Source organism: Agelaius tricolor, unplaced genomic scaffold, assembly GCF_023055355.1.
Source record: "Agelaius tricolor isolate 1412-34295 unplaced genomic scaffold, bAgeTri1.0.p SCAF_16, whole genome shotgun sequence".
NCBI lineage: Eukaryota > Metazoa > Chordata > Aves > Passeriformes > Icteridae > Agelaius > Agelaius tricolor.
In genome coordinates, this window is record NW_027269276.1 from 16,667,682 (window position 1) to 16,686,748 (window position 19,067).

Below are 19,067 nucleotides of genomic sequence, written 5' to 3' on the forward strand. Positions count from 1 at the left end.
AGCCAGGCAGGGCGGGCGAGGGGCCACCAGCCCCTCCCAGCCCAAATCCTGCAGGAAGGGAGGTGCTGGGGGATGTGGCCTGGACAGGGTTTGGGCTGATAGAAGTCCTTGCAGGTATGGGGCTGTGCCAGGCAGAGTTGTTCTAATGCCCATGACAAGGGGGGGCAGTGTCAGCACAGTGGCAGCCTCAGCCATGCATTCCTCAGCCTTTCCAGCACACGCTGAGCCCGTGGGCATAGAAAAAAAGAGAGACCCACCACGGGGATGGAGCAGCTCCCCACTGCCCTCAAAAGAAGGCAGCTGTGGGGTGGGTTTGCTGTGTTGTGCCTGAGCTGCAGCAATGCTTTCTGCCCTTTCTCCTCTCCCAGCACTGTGGATAATGACATGGAGCCTGCGCTTTGGGCTGTACGTGAGAACAAAAGTAATCATGGGGAAATCCAGTGCACGGGAATGCAGTGGGAAATGCGAGGCCAGGGTTTCCATTTCGCTGCCGTTTCCCATCGAGGAGGATAAACAGGCTGAGCACAAATCAGTTTAATGGCAGCACCTAATGGCAGCGCAATTCTGCGCTTCCCGGAGCGAGCCGTAGCTCAGGCCCAAAGTGGCAGGGAGATGGCAGCTCTGTGGGACAGCTCAGGCCCAAAGTGGCAGGGAGATGGCAGCTCTGTGGGATGGGCACCCCATGGCACAACCCCAGACAGGCACTGGGGGCCCCCCAGGACTGGCTGCCCTGGCAGCAGCACTGAGATCACCCAGACCATCACAGTACAAGGGGACTGGTGTCTGTCTGCAGCCATGGACTGTTGTCTGCACAATTCCCAGCAGAAAAGAGGCGTCCCTGTGGGTGTCCCTCAAGTCCCTAAGGTCCTCAGACCCAAGGGGGGCCTGTGGAGTGCCGTGCCTTGCTCTGTGCTAGAGCACACAAAGCACTGGCCAGCAGAACAGGGCACCCGGCCAGTGCCTACTGTGATGCCTCCCCAGCTCATCAGGCTCATATTTTGGGTAGACCAGATGGATCTGGCTCTCTGTGACTATTCCCAATCCAAAGGAGGGGTGGAGAAAGGCTGGGTTTGGGTACCGGAGGGAGAGGTTTGGCTGCTGGAGGGTGACAAGTACCTCTGGAAGGCTCAGGCTTTGCTCACCACCCCCAGGTTGCCTCTGAGGTCTAAATCGGTTGTTTCCCATTTCACACTCAACATCTCAAATCCAAACAAAGAGCTGAAAGAATAGATCACGTCAAAATATTTCTGCTTCTCCCTCCTACGAGAATTCCCCATCAGAGACCAATCCAATTAAGGTGCAGGTTATGAAATTAACCATAATTACCAGAGCGATATTTAATGTTTTGCATTCTGATGAAGAAACAGAATGGAAATGACAAAAAAATGAGTAATTGTGGGTCCTACTGCTATAACTAATGGCAATATAGGGGGGAGGGGAAGGGCTGCCCGGGAAGTGAGGGCTCTGTGGGGTGGCAGGGGCTGGGCTCCATCAGGAACCTTACATCCCTTACATCCCCAAGGGCAGGGCTGGGTGCTCAGGGCACATCCCCCTGGGAGCCATGGCCAGCCTGACCCCCAGAGCAGAGGTCAGCCCAGTCTGATGGCAACCATGGGCATTTTGCTATTTGAGCATCCCTTGGACACTGCTGGAGCACAGGAATCGTGTCCTGGAAGGCACAGCCCAGTCCTGCACCTCCTCACTCTGTCCCTGCTCCCTGTGGGGACCCTCCAGCTCACCCAAGGACTGTCCCCACCTCAGGACAATGACCACAGCCCAGAGACAAAGGACACGAGTGCTTCAGTGGGGAAAGCCTTTGGCCTCTGCCAGGACACTCCTGTGGAGCCCAGGAGAGGAAAGCTCATTGTACACATGTCCATTGCAGGATGCCAAGGCACTGACCAGCACTGACACATGAATAAAATGATGGAAAAACCATGCAGCATGGTTAAACAGAACCATGGTCTGTGCTTCACCATGAGAATGAGCAAAACAAAGCCAAGCTCCCCAGCCCCTGTGACAGGACAGTGACCTGCTGCCCTGCCTGAGCCTTACTCAGGTAGGAGATGCTGTCTGGATGGGGCATGGGAGGGGCAAGGGATGGTGGCCATGACATTGGTGAGGCCAGAAGGAGGACTGAGCCACTGGTGGGGCTCATGGCAGGGCTCCCCCAACATGGCCATGCTGCACTAATACACTCCATGCATCCCATGCAGGCCCAGAGAGGTCCCATTGGCCATTCCTGATTGCTGCTCCTGAAGGTGGGAATCACCCAGGATTCACCCCAGCACAATGCTTGGGGTCTCTGCTCAAGGCAGAGTGCTCCCCCCACTGTGAAGCCACACTGATGTGACCTCCTGTCCCCAGGGATGGAGAGAGCCACACACTCCCTGCCTGGGCTGAAGGGGAGATGATGATGTCACCCTCAGTGACATTTATCAGCATTTACTCAATTGCCCGGGTCAAGCTGACAATTAACACTGCTCAGACACAGACACCTCTGTGCCACCCAGCCTTCTCCTGGTGACAAGGGACAGAGGCCACACCATGCTGCTGACAGCGCCTGGGGGCTGGGGAAGCACTGGGAAGGGGGGACTCTGGCTGGTGTTTGTCCCTTCCCCAAGTAAGGCCCATGCCCAGACACCCCTGTCCCCTCTGTATCACACATGCCCTAGCACTGCCCAACAGCCACCAGCACTGGCTGGGAGTAAGGCGTGTCCCCAGGCATGGTCACACGGTGCAGAGGCACAGAGATCTCTCTCCCCACAACCATTCCCTGCCAAAAGTTCCAATTTTTACTCTCTCTCTGCAAAGAAAGTGGAAAAAATTGACTAAGAAGAAAATTGAGGTCATGGCCTTCCGTTTCTTTCTCCCTTTGTTTTTCTTGGGTTGTTTGATTTGAGTTAAACATTTGGAGCCCTTTTCTCTCTCATCCCAGCTACCTGAAAAGCTCTTCTGGTTCTTTTCCCACCAAAAGCCATTTCTGCTTGAACCCTGCTCGAGGCTCAGCAGAACAAAGGACAGCTGCTGACTCAGTGCACTGGGTGTGTTGGAGAGACCAAACACCCACCCTGGCCAAGCTGGGAACATTTGGGTGTTTTCCACCCAAATGTTCACAGAGATGTGCCCATTGCCAACTCTGCCTCCAAGGACAGGGTCCCATCAAACAGCAGCACCCAGTGGTCATCCAATGTACCTCATTGAGCCACAACAGGTTGTGTTGTGTTTTGTAATTCAACAACTGTAATTACTATAAAAGCTATAATTGTGGTGTTATTATAAAGTGATTTATCAACCCCTGAATTAAAGCCTCAAGTTAGAGGATTTTATACTTGTCACTTACATGGAGCACCACTAACTTCAGCAGTGCTACTGTGTCTTTGTGAAGCAGGACACTAAAGGAAACAGAAGTCCTTCAGTGATACTGTTACCCTTCCAGGAAACAGTGGTAATTAGAGGTATCACACAGTAATTACATTACAGGTGTAGAGTAGCTGCAGCACAGTACGGTGTTACAGTGGTACAGCCATTTGTTGAGTAATTAATCCATCCACAAGAAGGCCTGCAAAACCTGATGCTTCCCCAGGAGCTGTAAAAGCAGCTCCACTGTCTCCTTCAGTCACCTCCTGCCCCTTCCACAGGACCCAGCGAGAGCTGGGGCTGCCTGAGCCCTGGAGCAGAGAGCTGCTATGGGGAAAACTCTCTGTGAGAAGACATGGAGGCTTTAGCCCAGGGGCACATCTCCCTCTTGGCCTTGCTCATCATGAGAGGCCCCCTCTCCTCCATGGCATCCAGCAGCTGTGCCAACAGGATCCAGGAGGGAGCCAGGAGCAGCAGGAGAGCAGGCACAGCCAACCCAGCCACTCCTCCTGCCGTGCCCCAGAGAGACCCACCCTGGGCCTGCCCCTGGCACCTGGGACAGGCACGGCTGCTCCGGCCACCCGAGCTGCAAGAGGTGCAGGACAGGGACACAGCGTGCTCTTGGAGCCAGGGGAATGGACAGGGAAGGAGCAGGGGGAAGGAAGGTTTGGGCAGTGATACTGGCTGGGATCGCTGGTGTTGGGGTGGGTAAGGGCTGGGATGGGTGCTGTGGGACAGGGACAGGCTGGGATAGCAGCTGTAAGGTGCAAATGGGCTGGGGCAGCTGTCATGGAGTGGGGGTGGGTGCTCTGAGATAGGGATGGGCTGGGATAGGGGCTGGGATAGGGGCTGGGATAGTGCCTTAGGGTGGGGATGGGCTGGGATAGTGCCTTTGGGAGGGGATGGGCTGAGATAGGGGCTGGGATAGGGGCTGGGATAGTGCCTTTGGGAGGGGATGGGCTGGGACAGGGACTAGGATAGCTGCCTTTGGGAGGGAATGGGCTGGGATAGGGGCTGGGATAGGGGCTGGGATAGCTGCCTTTGGCTGGGGATGGGCTGGGCAGTCCTGTAGGTCTGTGCAGCCCCGTGCTGGAGGAGATGGCTCGAGGCACGGCCACAGTGCTGCTCCAGGGTCGTCTCCAGCGTGCGTGAAGGTCAGGTCAGGGCTGCTGCAAGGTGCAGAGCAGTGAGGAGAGGGTTAAGGCTGGCAGGAGGGCTGGGATGGGGCTGTGGAAGGGGTATCATTGCAGAGCCACAGCCGGGCTCTGGAGGTGGTGCAGAGGAACGGGAGATGGAGGGAGATCCATAGAGTGGGGCTCTTCCCGGAATGCCTGAACTTCCCCCCGCCAGTCGGGACCCCGGAGGGCAGCGGGGCTGTCACACCGATCCCCTGCTGCCGGCCAGCGGCCACAGTCGCTTGCTGGAGCAGGCGTTTGCTGGGAAGGAGCGCAGATGGCGATGGCTGGGGCGGCAGCTGGGGCAGGGACAGGCAGGGAGAGGCAGCGGAGCCTCGGCGACGCCAAGCAGCCCGAGCAGCCCCGATCCCACCCGTGCCCACGCTCGCCCGCTGGCCCTCCCTCCCTCCCTTCCTCCCTCCGCGGCACCAACGCTCCCATTCCTTCTCGGAGGTGGCACCTCCAGCACCTGGATCGAGTCGTGCCTCTACCCATCACTCGGGCTATTTATACATCCACGGCGCAAGGTGAAAAATCCAATAACCCACACACAGTAACGGAGAGCAACAAGCACCGGCACCGCCCGGGAGGGCTCCCAGAGCCCTTCTGCCAAGCAGGCTCCTGGGCATCCCCGCAATCCCCACTGCCCTGTGGAGCTCCTTTAACCGCTTCTTTTTTTCTGCCAGACACAAACCGAGGGCAGAGCCCGCACCCGCAGCCTGACCCTGGCCCAGCATCTCCAGTTCTCTGGGTTGGCTCCTGGCTCCGGGGTGTGGAGCTGAGCCCAGGCAGGGGGACCCTTCAGAGCCCCCCGAGCCCTCCCGGAGCCTGAGGAATCACCCCCTTCGGCATGAGCTCCCCACGGCCCCGACTCACCTATCTCCAGGCTGGGGGGCTGCTGACAGAGAGGTGAACCCCTGCCCTGAAAAATACCCCTTCCCCATGACTCCAATCTCAGGGCTGGAGAGCTCTCCCTGCCCGTCTTTAACCCTTAATGCCTCTGCTTTGGGGATGGGCAGAGGAACAATTCCTCCTCTCGAGTTAACCCTTGCTGGGCAGGAGATGGGCACAGCCAGCTTGAGGCTGATCCCTGCTCCCGTGCCAGTCCCGGAGGGTAGCGCTGTCCAGACAATCCTTTCCCTACCTGAACAAGGCATCTGCTCCAGGCCGGCCAATTCACCCGGGAACTACCGGGAGAGGAGGAGGACACTCCCCATCAGGATACAGCCTCAGTCCCGCCGAGCCCCAGCCCGCCCGCTGGGACCCCGGCCCCGAACCCGGACCCCGCCTGGCTCGTAGCTCCCGCAGGGGCTGCGCCGAGGCTGCGGGAACGGTGCGGGGAGGAGACGGGCAGAGGGGAGCGCCCGGGCAGAGCGGGGCGAGGAGGCGGCAGCATCCGCACCGGCGGGGCTGGAGGGCGGCAGCTCCCGGAGCACACGGCTCCCCCCGCAGCCCCGGGGCACGCACCAAGTTCCAGCCCCGCGCCCTCCGCACCGGAGCGGGTCCGGCCCCGGGGCAGCGCGGCGGCGCCGTCCCGGGGCGGCGGAGCCCCCACCCCGCCGGTCCCGCCAGCCCCGTGCCCCGCTCCGGTCCCCGGTCCCGCTTACCCGCATCTCATCCTCGCCGGCGATCTCCTTCGGTCAGAAATGGCATCTCCCCCGGCCCCCCCGCCAAACCTCCACCTGCAGTAGCGCAGCTCCCCCTCTCCGCAGCGACAGCACACGGAGCGGCGGCGGCGGCGGCGCTCCCGGGGCCGGGCCGCCCCCCAGTCCAGCGCCCGGGGGAGGGAGGGCCGGGCCGGGCCGGGCTGGGCACGGGGCCCCGCCGGGGCCGCCCTAGGGCCGCGCTGCCGGCGGCTCCCTGCCCTCCGCGCCCGGGCGGCCGGCGGCGCTTCGGGGCGGCGGCATCGCCCCCGCGGGCGGGCGGGCGGCTGGCTCAGCCCGGGCTCCGCACGCCCGCTCCGCCGGCCGGGTCTGCCGCGGCGGGGCCGGGCCGGGTGCCGCCGGCCCCCGCCTCCCCTCCGGGAGGAGCCGCCGGCGGGTGCGGGGCGGTGCGCGGAGCGGCGAGCGCGGCAGCGGCGGCCGCGGCCGGTCCCTCCTCCCGCCGCCGCCCCCGCTCCGCGCGGGGGGTGCGGGTGCCCGGGGCTGCGGGGCGGGGGGAGCGGGGATGGCTCCCCCGCCAACCGGGGCCGCTCGATGGATGGGGGCCCTCGCAGCCCCCGCCCCGCCGCCGGTGCAGCCTCGCTGCCCGCAGAGGACGGACCAACGGAGCTCTGCCCGTCACCGTCGCGTCGGTGCCCAGCCCTCCCCGCGTCCGCCGGGAGACGGAGCCGGGCTACCCTGAGGATTCCGGAGGGTCCGTCCTACAGCAGCTCCCTCAGCACTGCGCTTTGCTCCTCTTTACACTGTCCCCCCTTCCCGGCACATAAGAGGGAAAGGGCTGCGAGCGCTGAGGGGACGCCTCCGAGGACAGGTCTGGGACCTGGCGATCCCAAAGCCCCCTCGGAGGGTCCGGCGCATGCTGAGCCGATGGCCTTTCATTCAGGACTAAGTGCACGACTTCCCGAGCACTGCCCACCGCTCCCCCCTTCCATAATGGGCACTCTTTATCCAGCAGCGCTGGATTTGCCCAGCGCTGGCTCTCGCAGCCGAGGCTGGTTTCTCCAGCAGTAATGGACACAAACTTTGCTTGTAATGTGCACTTTTCCTTCCTGCTTCCTCTGGGCTGGGCTCTCCTGGGGTGCTTCCTGCCCTGTCCAGCTTCTCCCCAGCTGTCCCTGCCTGCCAGCCAAGGCGGACCCAAGGCAGGGGCACCAGGGCGCCTGGCAGTAGCACGGGCTGGGGCCACGAGTCTCTTGATTGGGTGCCATGAGCCTTCCCTTGAAGGGCTCTTTCAGCAAGTGAGAGCTTTTGAGCTGGCCCCGGGCCTCTCCTGTGCTCCATGGCAGGCTGGGGGAGGCCATCACACAGGACAGGCCATCCCAAGCTCACGTCCCTGCAGCGGGCTACAAGCAAGCACCCCCTGGCACTCAGGCAGTGGCTGCTGCCTCTGCGGAGCCCCGTTATGGGTAATGTTATCCCCGTTATCCTCATGCCTGGCACAGGCGAGCTTCTGAGCAGAGGAGGAATAAACAAAGGGTGGGCACGGTGAACTCGCCGGCTGAATCACTGCAGCTCCCTGCTCCCGCTGCTGCTCGGCTCCCACGGGCACAGCCCCCGGCTCGGCTGGCACGGTGGGTACCCATCAGGTGTGTCCCTGCGTGGGCTCGGGCACAGCATCCTCGTGGCACGGAACACCGTGGGGGGACAAGGCGTGTGTTGGTGCACGAGCTCTCCTCCTGCCACTAAGGAAACTCAGCCTGGCCGCTCGCAGCGCTCCTCAGACCTTTACTCGGTGCGGATCGATGCCTCTTATTGTTACGGCTATGGCAGCAATGCCATCGATGTTAATAGCACTTCACAAACACAGACAAAGCCGGCAATCTGAATGCGGCCAGAAAAAAACAAACAGAGGACAAAAGACAGGCTAAGAGCTCTGAATGCCGTTTCTAATGCTTCCGTTCCCCCCACCCCGTTAAAGCCCCGCTAAAGTGCAGGGCACCGCGTATTCAGAAGTAACACTCGGAAATAATTCCTGGAATTGTTGGTGTGTGAGGGGGGAAATTTCACCTCAGCCCTTCCACAAAGACACGGCAAGTACGCCATGCACGCAGCGCTGGTGGCGTGTGAGAGTGATGCTATGCACTGCCTGGAAGCAGGGGGCCTTCCAAGACCGTCTTTCCCACCTCGGCTCCACGGCCATCCCCGCCCTGGGAGCGAGCCGAGCGGCACAGGACGGGGCACTACGTGTGCAGGAGCAGGGATGAGCTTTTGGGCTGAGAGGGCATCCGTGCACAGCTCTGCTACAGAACAGTCCCGTCCGTGCAAACCCTGCCTTTTGTGTGCCCTCAGCGTGAGATTCCCTTCCCTGGAAGTGAATCTTCCCTTCCCAAAGCCAGCTTGGATGGGCCCTGAGCAACCTGGGAAGGTGAAAGTGGAAGGGGTCCCTGCTCAGGGCAGGAGTTGGAAACGAGAGGATCTTTGAGACCTCTTCCAATGCAAACTATTCTATGGCTCCATGATTTTGGACCTGGGTGCAGGGACCAGGGGCAGCAGGGGAGGTGAGGGCAGCACGGGTGCCCCAGGAATGGCAGCAGGGCACAGCCCTGTTTGCTTTGACAGCCGCACTGTGTATTTTGGCCAGCAGTGAGGAGAGGCGAGGGGAAGGATGGAGAGTGCAGGGAGATAAAACCATCACCTAAGAGCTGCTCTCTCAGCTGGAGCCCCAAGGCCCTTGCCCACAGTGCCAGAGTGTAAGAGCAGCCAGTACAACCAACCTGCCCAAGGAGCAGCACTGCCAATTGGGTTTTTCTGTCTTTAACCCTCAGCCCACCTCATGGGCAACACTTCTTCAGCCCAGCAGCCTCAAGGACACTTTGGGCAAAGGCAGATCCTGCTCAGAAGCCCCAAAGGCTCCAATGTTCTGCATTTATTGACCTGTCATGACTGCTGAGCTTACTGTTCATGTCCCTGAGGTGTTGTGGCACGGGTGACAGTGTGCTGGGGACAGCCACAAGCCCACAACCAAGCCTCACTGGAAGTACCATCCCCTCCTGTCCCCACTAACAGCCCGTAGCTATGTGCAGCTGACAGCTTTGCAGCTAACATGCCTTTCTTCCCTCTCCCATCACCTTTACTGGCCTCCCCCATGTTGTAGAGACCAACTCCAGCTGGTTTTGGATCAGCTCCTCAACTGGGTCAACCTCCTTTTTGCAGCATGGAGTGACCCACAGTGCCCCAGCCCTCCAGGTGCCACTACCTGTGCTGACCCGTGTGCAGCCCCTGGAAGCTGCAGAGCAGCTCGGCTCACACGCCCTCGTTGAACATGTTCCTCTTTAAAACCTGCAGGGAATGGCAGGAACATTTGGGTGTCCATCTGCAGGGGCTTGTCCCTCAGACAGATGCTCCAGCTCTTTGCCACTGCCATCCTGGGATGATAACGGGCTGTGGCAGATGGTTCCCTTCTGCTGGCATGAGGCAGGAGTTTATCCTGCTCTCAGCTCCCTCCTGGAGAGGCAGCACCTGCACACTGCTGAGGGACCTGGGCAGTGGGAGCAGAGCTGCCCCTCAGGGGAGAGACCCAGGACCCATTCCCTCCTTTGGATTCAGTGCACGTGTCCAGGAATGCCACAAGAGGTCTAGAAAGGGCCGAGCTGGCAGGAGGGAGGTGGATTTTAATTACTCCCATTATTATTATCATTCCTTTTCTTTCAGATTTTCACACTTTTGTCGTAACAAGCTGAGCTGAGAAAATACATGCAAATGCCAGGCAGAGATAAGATGTACCACACCTTGAAGTACTGCCAGCGCTGGCTCTGGGAACGCCAGATCGGCTGTCTGCCCCTCCTGCCTCCTCCCTCGGCAGCAGGCACGGGGGAGGGGCTGTCCCTGCTCTGCCCCTGCACATCCGGAGAGGAGAGGAGAGGAGAGGAGGGTCCTCACATGGCCCTGGGCTCCACCTGCAACCAGCTCCTTCATCCTGCCAGTCCTAACCAGTCCCTGCAGAAGGCACCATCATCTCCTGGCTGCTCGGGACAGGGAGGAAAGGTCACCCTGATTCTTGTGCGTGCCTTGCACATCGCATGGACACAGACCTCCCCTGCCCTCCTCAGCACTGCGGGCAGCAGGACCTGTTCCTGAGGAACTGCTGTTCCTGAGGAACCCTCGAGGAATCCCTGTTCCTGAGGAACCCCCATATCTGAGGAACCCCTGTTCCTGAGGAACCCCTGTTCCTGAAGAACCCCTGTTCCCAAGGAACCCTCGTTCCTGAGGAACCGCTGTTCCTGAGGAACCCTTGTTCCTGAGGAACCCCTGTTCCTGAGGAACCCTTGTTCCTGAGGAACCCCTGTTCCTGAGGATGGCTGTTCCACCGGGCCCCTGCGGATGCAGTCAGGGAGAAATGTGCTCCCAGATCACGTTCTCCCTTGGAGGTGGTGACATTTCAGGGTGTGTGGGGGGAGTGGGATGAAGAGGCAAGGCAGGATATTCCTGCTCCCCCGTCCCCACGGCCATCTGGATGTGTGCTGGTGCCTCCTCACAGCAGGCTGAGTCAGTCCAGTGGCTTCTCATTATCAGCTGGAGGGAATCCAAATTCCACATTGTATGGCTGCTCCTCAGTGAAACTGAGGATCCTTATCAAGTATTATCATAATGCTTTCTCTCTGTACTGCCTTGTACTGCTCCCTGCTCTGGTCAGCTTATTGATTTGGAGCAGAATGACCCAAAAATTCTTTGACCAGCAGCCATTCACTTTGGACATCAGTGGCAGGAGCCACAGAATGTTCCCCTGGACATGGGCTGGGGCTGTGAGGCCGTGGAGGGGATCCCTCCACTGTCCCCACAGCCTCACTTGCTGGAGGCTGCAGGTGCATGGCTGGACCCATCTCCAGCTCTGTGTCCAACTGAAAGCGAGGTGAGAAGTAGGAGATGCTGTGCTCATGCCTTGCACATCTCAAATCATGACCTGACCTCCATGAAGCTCTGGAGAACAGGGATGAAGAGGAGAAAAAAGCCTTTCTGTAGCCCCCCTCAGCAAGTGCTACTGAACATTGGGTAAGCTGCTGATACACAGCGTCTGCCCCAGCTCAGCTCATCCACGTCTCTGCCAGGGCACTGTCCCCACCCTGACCCATTGGAATTCTGGGTGTGGAAATTAGGCCTTTCTATGCAATGTTCTGGAATGGAGAGAGGCCACATGTCCTCATGTCAGCCTGAGTCAAGCACTGATAACTTGACTGCTCTGTCAAGCAGCCCAAACACGTGGCATGAAGGGCTGAGGGAAAAGGCTCCATTAAGTTCTTAAGCCCATTGACACATATATAGAAGGTATTAATAATATCAAGCACCTCAGTGCCTATTGTTGCCCACGTTCAGGAGATGAAAGATAATTTCTGGGACAAGGAATTTATGACAGTGACAGCTTTTTAACAGCTTGGTGTAAGAATAGGAGCTGCACAACAGGACAAAGAGCAATGATTAAAGAATTTGGCACAAAGGAGAGAGGGCTTGGAGAGAGCTGTGAGTATGGAGGACAGGAGAGTCCTGTCAATTGCCCACACTGAAAAAGCAAAAGCTGCCCTGGGCATGGAGGATGGCAAGGTGATATGGGCACCATTCTGCTGGGGCTGACTCACAAATACTTGGCAACTAAGAGAAGGGGATCAGGGTGCCTGAAGGGGATGAAATGCTCATCTTAATGTTCAAAAGAAGTTTGGCCCCTGCCTGGTGTGGCAGGCTGAAATGGGCAGGGCTCAGTTGGGGCTGCATGGGAAGCAGCATGGGGAGCAGGGGGGAGCTGGGCTGCCCTGCTGGGCACAGGCCAGGGAGCAAACACATCAGCCAGGGAAGGGGGGTCTGGCATGTGGCAGGGTAAGGAGGGAGCTCTGCTCCCTGAAGGCCAAGCTGGAGAAGCAGCAGTAGCAGACCCAGCTTCAGGACACTCTCAGGGTGCAATTATTACTAATATCCTCAGTGTTCCTTTGCACAAATACGTGCTCCCCTAATGTGCACTGCACATGTAAACAGCCTTCCAGTGACATTTGCATGCCCAATTACATCTGCATGTAATTGATTTGCACGCACAGTTGGAGGGTGCTAAAACACTGGAGCCTGTCTGCACTTTTCCACAGCCACCTCCCTGAACCCACACAGAGGAAAAGCACCTCATGCTGGGGCCAAACCCCATCCCAGCCCCACTGTTTGTGTCCCTCCCTGCGGGGTGTGCCCCGTGCCCAGCAGGATGGGCTCACAGCCATGCCCCTTCCTGCATCTCCATCATCTGCAGCCCCAAACCCAACCCCAAACCCAGCCACAGCACTTGCTGTTTGCTCAGCTCCTCTTATAAGTGACTGGCACCATTCCAGAAAGGATTAAAAGCAGGGAGTGAGAAACATAAAAGCTCATGTAATTACGTGCAAAGAAGCCCCTTAATAATTTATAGAGGGAGAGGGTAAATATCTTCGTGTGTTATTCAAGTGTAGCTCATTGTCCCGTCTGGCTAATACCCAGCGTACACGCATCACAGCCTTTATCCGGGAGGCTGTTTTGCCTTTAATACCTTTCATAAATTATTGAATTTATAAAGAGGAAAGCAGGTGTCATGTCACTCCTATAAACAGCTCGTTAGTTAAAGCTAACGAAGTTGGGGAGCAACAGTTTCCTACTGGCTTGTCTACCTCCCACCTCGCTGTCTGTGCTGTCACCTGTGATGCCGCACAGACCCTGAGCTGGGGCAGGCCTAAATTTGGCTAAAAAAAAAAAATCTGGCAGCAGATAGATGGCCTGTGACAGCCTTATCCCCTGGCTTCCTGAGCCCTACTTGTGCCCTTGTGGAGGTGTAAGGATGCAGCTATGGAGAGGATCCTTTTTTCCATTCCCAGCTTGCCTGCTGCAGCATCACCACTTCCATGTCACCCATGGTCCTTCTGGGTGCAGCAATGGACCATCAGCTCCTGGGGGTACCTGAGGATGCTCTGAGCACTCCTCCTGGCAGGAGGGCTACATGAGGGTGAACTCTGAGGGCAGGACAGGGCAGGAGGCAGAGGTGTCTATGGCAGGAGGGCTGAGCACAGACCTTTCTCTCTCCAAAACCCACGCCTGTCCCATTTCCAGGAGCCGAGGGCCAGGACGAGCAGCCCAAGAGTGGCTCCTGAGCGCAGGGGATGTGTTTTCAGGCTGGCTGGGGGAAGCACAGCATCTCCCTGCTTTCTGCTGAACGAGGCAGGGTGTTAGAAGGCCGCCTCTAAAAACAGCAGAGGTGTGACTGAGTCAGCAGCACGTGTCTGTGCGAGGGAGTCAGTCCAAGCTCGGCAGAAGCAGCGAGCGAGCGTGGCCACGCAGCCCCCGCCGGGCAGCCGGGCCCCCCCAGGCTATGCCCCCATCCCTGCGCTGCAGGACGGAGCCGCTCCGGGAGCAGCTGCTTTGGAGGCTCTGCTTTTGCTTTCACACCCAGGAGAGAGTCACCAAACCCCCACACGCAGCCTCTCCAAATAGAATACATATGCATTAAAGAACAGCCATGGAAAGGGGAGCCATCAGAAGTATTTTAGACAGTTTCGAGCGAGTGCCAAATGGGGATGAATAAGCTGAACGCAAAAGGACCCACGCGGAAAACGCTGCCGGCATCACGACGGGCACAGCACGGGGATGGGGACGCACGGAGCAGCCCAAGCTGTGACTGCCAGCACTGAGGCACGTCCCAGCCTCATGATGAATGCTGGCCCCCGAAGAACACCCAGTAGGGCCTTGTGGGCATGAGGAGAGGGAACTCAAACTATTGATAATCAATTAACTCCTTCAATTACAGCAGCCTAATGAGGTAGCACCAAGTCAACTCTAATGAACATCAGTTTAATAGAGGCAGTTCCTCAGGCGCTGGTTTTTGACTCAATCTCTACAAGGTAGGGAACACTGCTAAAGTATCGAGCAATAATGTCACCAAATGAACACACTCTGCTCTCTGCAGAGCCCACAGCTCCCGGGGGGCTGTGGTAGCACGGGGTGTCTCTGAGCCCTGGGGAGGTCCTGGCTGTGCCCAGCTGGACCCCAGCAGGGGGACACTGCTGGCAGCACGGAGCTCGTTTGTCCCGGCACAGAGCACACGGTTCCTGGGGATGCTGCCGGCTGCGTTAGCTGCTGTGAGATGAAGCGAATGTCACCGGGCCCAGCTCTCCCCTCCAGGCAGCGATTTTTTAGGGTTTTTTGGTGACGACAGCGTAAGTGACAAAACAAATGTCACTGCCCGCTGGCCCCAGTGGCTCCCTGGAAACCTGCCGGGTCCCATGGAGGAGAAGGGGGAGTGGAGGAGGGGTGCAGAGCACCATCCCTAACACGTGCCTGTCACGGGGGCTGTGCCAGCACCCCACTGCACCACGGCTTGCAAGCAGGGCCTGGGGAAGCCCTGCCCAGCAGGACACTGGGGTGGGGATGCCCAGGAACGCCGGGATCCCGGAGGTGCCATCCCACTGTGCTGCACCGACCATGCTGGGGAGGGATTTACATACTAAGTAGCCTTCAGCGCAGTAAAGACAACCCGACATCTATTTTGGGTCTCAAAGCCAAAGGCTGTATTTCAAATCCACTAATCAGGTGAGAATACAGCAAACCCATGCAGAGCAGAGCAGGGAAGGAGGGGGAGCCTCTGGCTCCTGGCAGCATTCCCCACTCCACAGCAAGGGCCCCATGGCAGTGGTCCCCAGCACCCCATCAGCACCCACCAAACTGGGCTTCCAGGGGAAGGGACCCCTTGTTCTCGTGGGGGCTGAACCCCAAATTCCTGCTGCACTGGGTCTGTACAGAGGGGCCCTTTCAGCGCCTAAACCTCCATGGGCAGGGACTGCCAGGACCCTGCCTTCACCCAAGGCTGTCCAGAGCTGAACTGAGCTGCTGGAGGGGCACTGGTGGTGCAGCCCCACTCCCCACAGATGGAGCAGATGGAGGACACAGGCCAGCTCCCCGAGCCCAGGTGTGTGGTGCAGGGGCTGCCTGTGCCTCTGGATGCTGTGGCAGATGGAAGTGGATGTGGATTGCCTGTGCTGCCTGCTGGGACCACACAGGGGCTTGGCCACAGCCTCCCTTCCCTGCTGATGGGCTTGGGAGCAGGCTGGGGGCACAGAGGATGGCTGGATGGGCTCAAACGACAGCAGAGGCACAGGTCAGGCAATTCACTCACATGGATGTGTTTGTGAAAGCTTTGGGGTCTGAGCACCATTCCCAGGGGTGCAGTGTATGACCTTTGGTCCAGCTTGGGGAGGGTAAAGGGAGGAGAAGACATTCCTGCTCTCTCTGCCATTCCTGGGCAGAGCTGAGCCACACTTGCATGGGAAGAAGGACCCAGGAGACCCAGGATCACTGGAGCTGGCCAGGATGAGCCAGAAGGGAAGTACAAGGCAGAGAACTGGAGGGAGAAGGAGAGACATGAATAGATATACAGGGAAGGTTACAGCCCTGCGCACCTGGTAGACCCACACAAAAAACTGAATCTGGGCATCTCCAGTTCCCATGAGCAATTTATCTGACACCAGTGTAACCTGCAACAGCCCCCAGCTCTTCCCAGTCCGACAGCACTGACTGCAGATGCCAACCTTCCTGTGTCCACCAGGACCTGCACAGATCCCCTGGCCCTGTCAGCCTCTGGATGAGCAGGGGGTGCTCATCCCTTCCAGTCCTCCCAGAGCCCATTCCCCCTGCAGTGTGGAGGGGACACAGGGTGCTGGCTGTGGCTGGTCTGCCCCAGACCACTTTGTCACCATTCCTAAGGGCCAGAAAAGCTGCTGAGAGTGTCCTGGGAGTGTGAAACACTGGGGGAGATGGGTGCAGCTGCTGCACTGAGGATGCTCACAGAGCTGCTTTAGTGAAACAGCCACGCAGCTCCGGGCACTGGAGATTATTCTCATCTCTTTTCTTGTTCGGTCGACTTATTCAAAGACTATTAGTGGATTAACTAAAATTCTTATGATGCTGGAGCAGCATCTTAGCAGGGGTTTAGGGAGCTGGAAGGGGCAGTTTTCAGGGGCAGCTCTCATGTTACCCTGGAGCAAGTCTGCAGCTGGGAGCGCTTGCCAGAGGAGGCTCAGAGTCCTGGCAGCAGTTGCTCTCTTCTCCAAGCTGGCAGTGCTGTAGAGGAATTGTCTGGAGGGCAGCGGTGGCTGGCAAGCCCTGTGGTCCCTCCTGCTCTCTCATGTTTGTCTTGCAGCTTCTGGGCTCCATTTCACAGGGAGGGCTCAGTGACACAGGGGACTGAACCCAAGGATGGGAGAAGTCTCTCCACACCTTCTGTTGCTACATCCTCCTTCCCACAGGTAACTCCCCCACTGGGGCTGTTGCTCTTACAAACTCTGCTTCCTCGTCCAGAAGGTCCCAGGGCCGTGCCCTGGTATCCCACAGCCCACAGACAAACGACCTCACAGCATTCCTTGTTTTCCCAGGCTGCCTCAGCATGTGTGGCAGAGTCTTCCCCCTTCCCACCCCCTCCTCATCAACTGGCAAAGCCCCAGCGGTTTCCCCCAGAGAGCACGAGGTGAGACACAGCATGAAACAACTGCACATAATTAGAGGATTGAATGGGGTATGGGAGCAGAGCAGGGAGCTTGCAACATCCATAAATAGCTCGTCTTGCCGAGCTGCTTAACTCCTTGCTTGTTCTTGCCAAAGTGCAGACCCCAAAGGGATGGTGTCTGTGTGTGAATAGGGGTGGAAAGTTCAGGAGCGTATTTTTAAACCATTCAAGCTGTACTCGAGCTGAGTGATACGTTATTGTCTCTGTGTGTCACTTGAAATGTCTTATGAATGCAAGAAATGAAAAAAAAAGCCACCATTTTGCCTCTCTACACTCCCACCCCTCTGCTTCTACCCAAATAATGTCAGGCTAGAGCTGACAGGCAAAAGGAAAGCACCACAGGCTAAGGCTGCCTCAAAGCAGCCTGAAAAGCTCCTCTAGCAGGGGGAGCCCTGGCTGGTGGGGCCGGTGGGCAGAGGAACCAGTGCCAGGCACAGGCACCCGCAGGCAGCAGTGTGCCAGAGCCTGCCAGGACAATGCTGGGGTCCCCAGAGAGTCCCCAGCCAGGACAGCAGGGCTGTGTGCCTAGCAGCAGGGGGTCAGGTTGGATATCAGGGAAATGTTCTTCAGCCAGAGGGTGGCTGGTCACTGGTACGGGCTCCCCAGGGAAGTGGTCACAGCTCCAAGCCTGACAGAGCTCAGGAAGTGTTTGGACAATGCCCTTGGGCATCTGGTGTGACTCTTGGGGATGCTCCTGTGCAGGGCCAGGAGTTGGACTCAATGATCTTTGTGGGTCTCTCTCAACCCAGCATATTTTGTGATTCCGTCTTGACTATTGTCCCATAAGAACAAGGGACCTACCCCTGCTACCCCACCCAGGGTCAGTGTAGGATAGCATCACCTCAGTTCTGCCCATCCTGAGCTCTCAGGCCCCTCTGGGTGGCTGGCACTTGGTGACAGTGACAATCCTCAGCTCCTGGGGCTGGCAGGCAGCCCCAAGCTGTGGTTGGAGACAGAGATCCCAAAGAGCCTGACAAAGAGCTGGAGCCATGGTGAGATACAGCGGGACAGAGGGAAAACAAACCAGAAACTCACTGGGAAATCATTTTTCTCCTAAATGGGGCAGATATAATTAAGCAGCACGGGCTTTATGAATGATACCAGCTCTGCCTTGAAACACATCATTACCCCTCTCTGTTAGAGCAGTGTTTTTAAATACATATTTCCTCTTCCAGTGCTAGAGGAGAAGGCTCTGGGGCTGGGATGCTGGGATCTTTTGCTAATCACCTCTCATTTCACCTAGTGGCAGGGAAGTGCTGAGCTCTGGCTTTCCTGTGCACACACTTCTGCTCCAAATCACTGCTGGGCACCGTCCCTTTCCTCTCCTCTGCCACTGTGGATACCAGAAGGGAGGACAGTGCTGAACCTGCATCCTCCAGCCCCAGAGGGTTTGAGCCTCCCTGTGCCAAACCTGCCGGGGATCCCAGTGCCAGAGGTCACCCCAAACCCCTCTACCCAAGCTGTGTGAGCCCCTCACCATATTGTTTTCCTTGTTTTACAGAACCTGGGGCTCCAGGGCATGAGATATTTCACTGACTGTTGACCCAAGCTGGTTTCCCCCATCTGGCACCCTCTGCACCCAGCAGGGTCTGGGTGTTCTCCTTAGCTTGGTGCAATTTGGGCCTCTCTGCTCCCAGACGAGTCCCCCAGCCCATGCCATGTCTGCCATGAGTGCTCACTGCAATGGATTAGAGAGACCCAAGCAAGAACGAAGGGCTTTTGTACTAGAAATTGAAAGTTGATGGAGTGTGTCATAGGAAAATGACAACAACCTACTGTACCCCGAAAGACAATTATTTTTCCCTCATTGGAAGTGATTGAATTTTTCCATCAGTGACACCACCAACATCAGTGACACCAATGGCTCTCTTATAGAAAGGCTCTTTCCCAGCTGCACACCTGAATTTTCTTACACCTGCCCACTCCTCCCTTACCTGCTCTGCTTCCTGTGCTTTGGCAGGACATGCTCAGGTCACAGCCAGTACAGAGACCACCCTCAGCTGGGTTTGCTCTCCCTCTCCATCCCTGCACTCCTGCAGACCCTTCTTCCCTCAGCTCTGCTCCTCTGGACTAATTCTGAATATTCTGTGATTCTGTGAATATGCCAGGGCTGGAAATCACACAATGAAATCATGTTGTTTCACTGTGACCAGCCATGGTAGCAGGACCTGCATCAAAGTACTGGGGCTGTACTTGGTCTCTGATGTAGGTACTCACACTGGCAAAAAGGAAGAGCTGGGAGGCATGGTGACCTCTCTAGAGATGGGGAAAAGGGTCAGGCAGCACCTCGATCTGCTGTGGGGCTGGAGGGTTGGACAGCACCCTGGAGAGCCTGCTCTCCTTGCAGAGCAGTGTGTCCTGCTGGCCTGGGGACACCCT

The 19,067-nt window shown here is 57.9% G+C and overlaps 1 protein-coding gene across 3 annotated transcripts in view; it reads right to left on the reverse strand.

The window, feature by feature from the left end:
- Window positions 1-19,067, reverse strand: part of LINGO1 (leucine rich repeat and Ig domain containing 1) — a 158,586-nt gene that overhangs the window by 10,208 nt on the left and 129,311 nt on the right. Inside the window, exon 1 of one of the 3 annotated variants that reach the window (XM_071441799.1) lies at window positions 6,143-6,558. The exons of the other annotated variants lie outside the window; for them this stretch is intronic. Coding sequence (XP_071297900.1) covers window positions 6,143-6,148 — 6 coding nt within the window. The 5' untranslated portion in view covers window positions 6,149-6,558. Of the gene's footprint in view, window positions 1-6,142; window positions 6,559-19,067 lie in introns of those variants that run through there. 3 annotated transcript variants of the gene reach the window in all.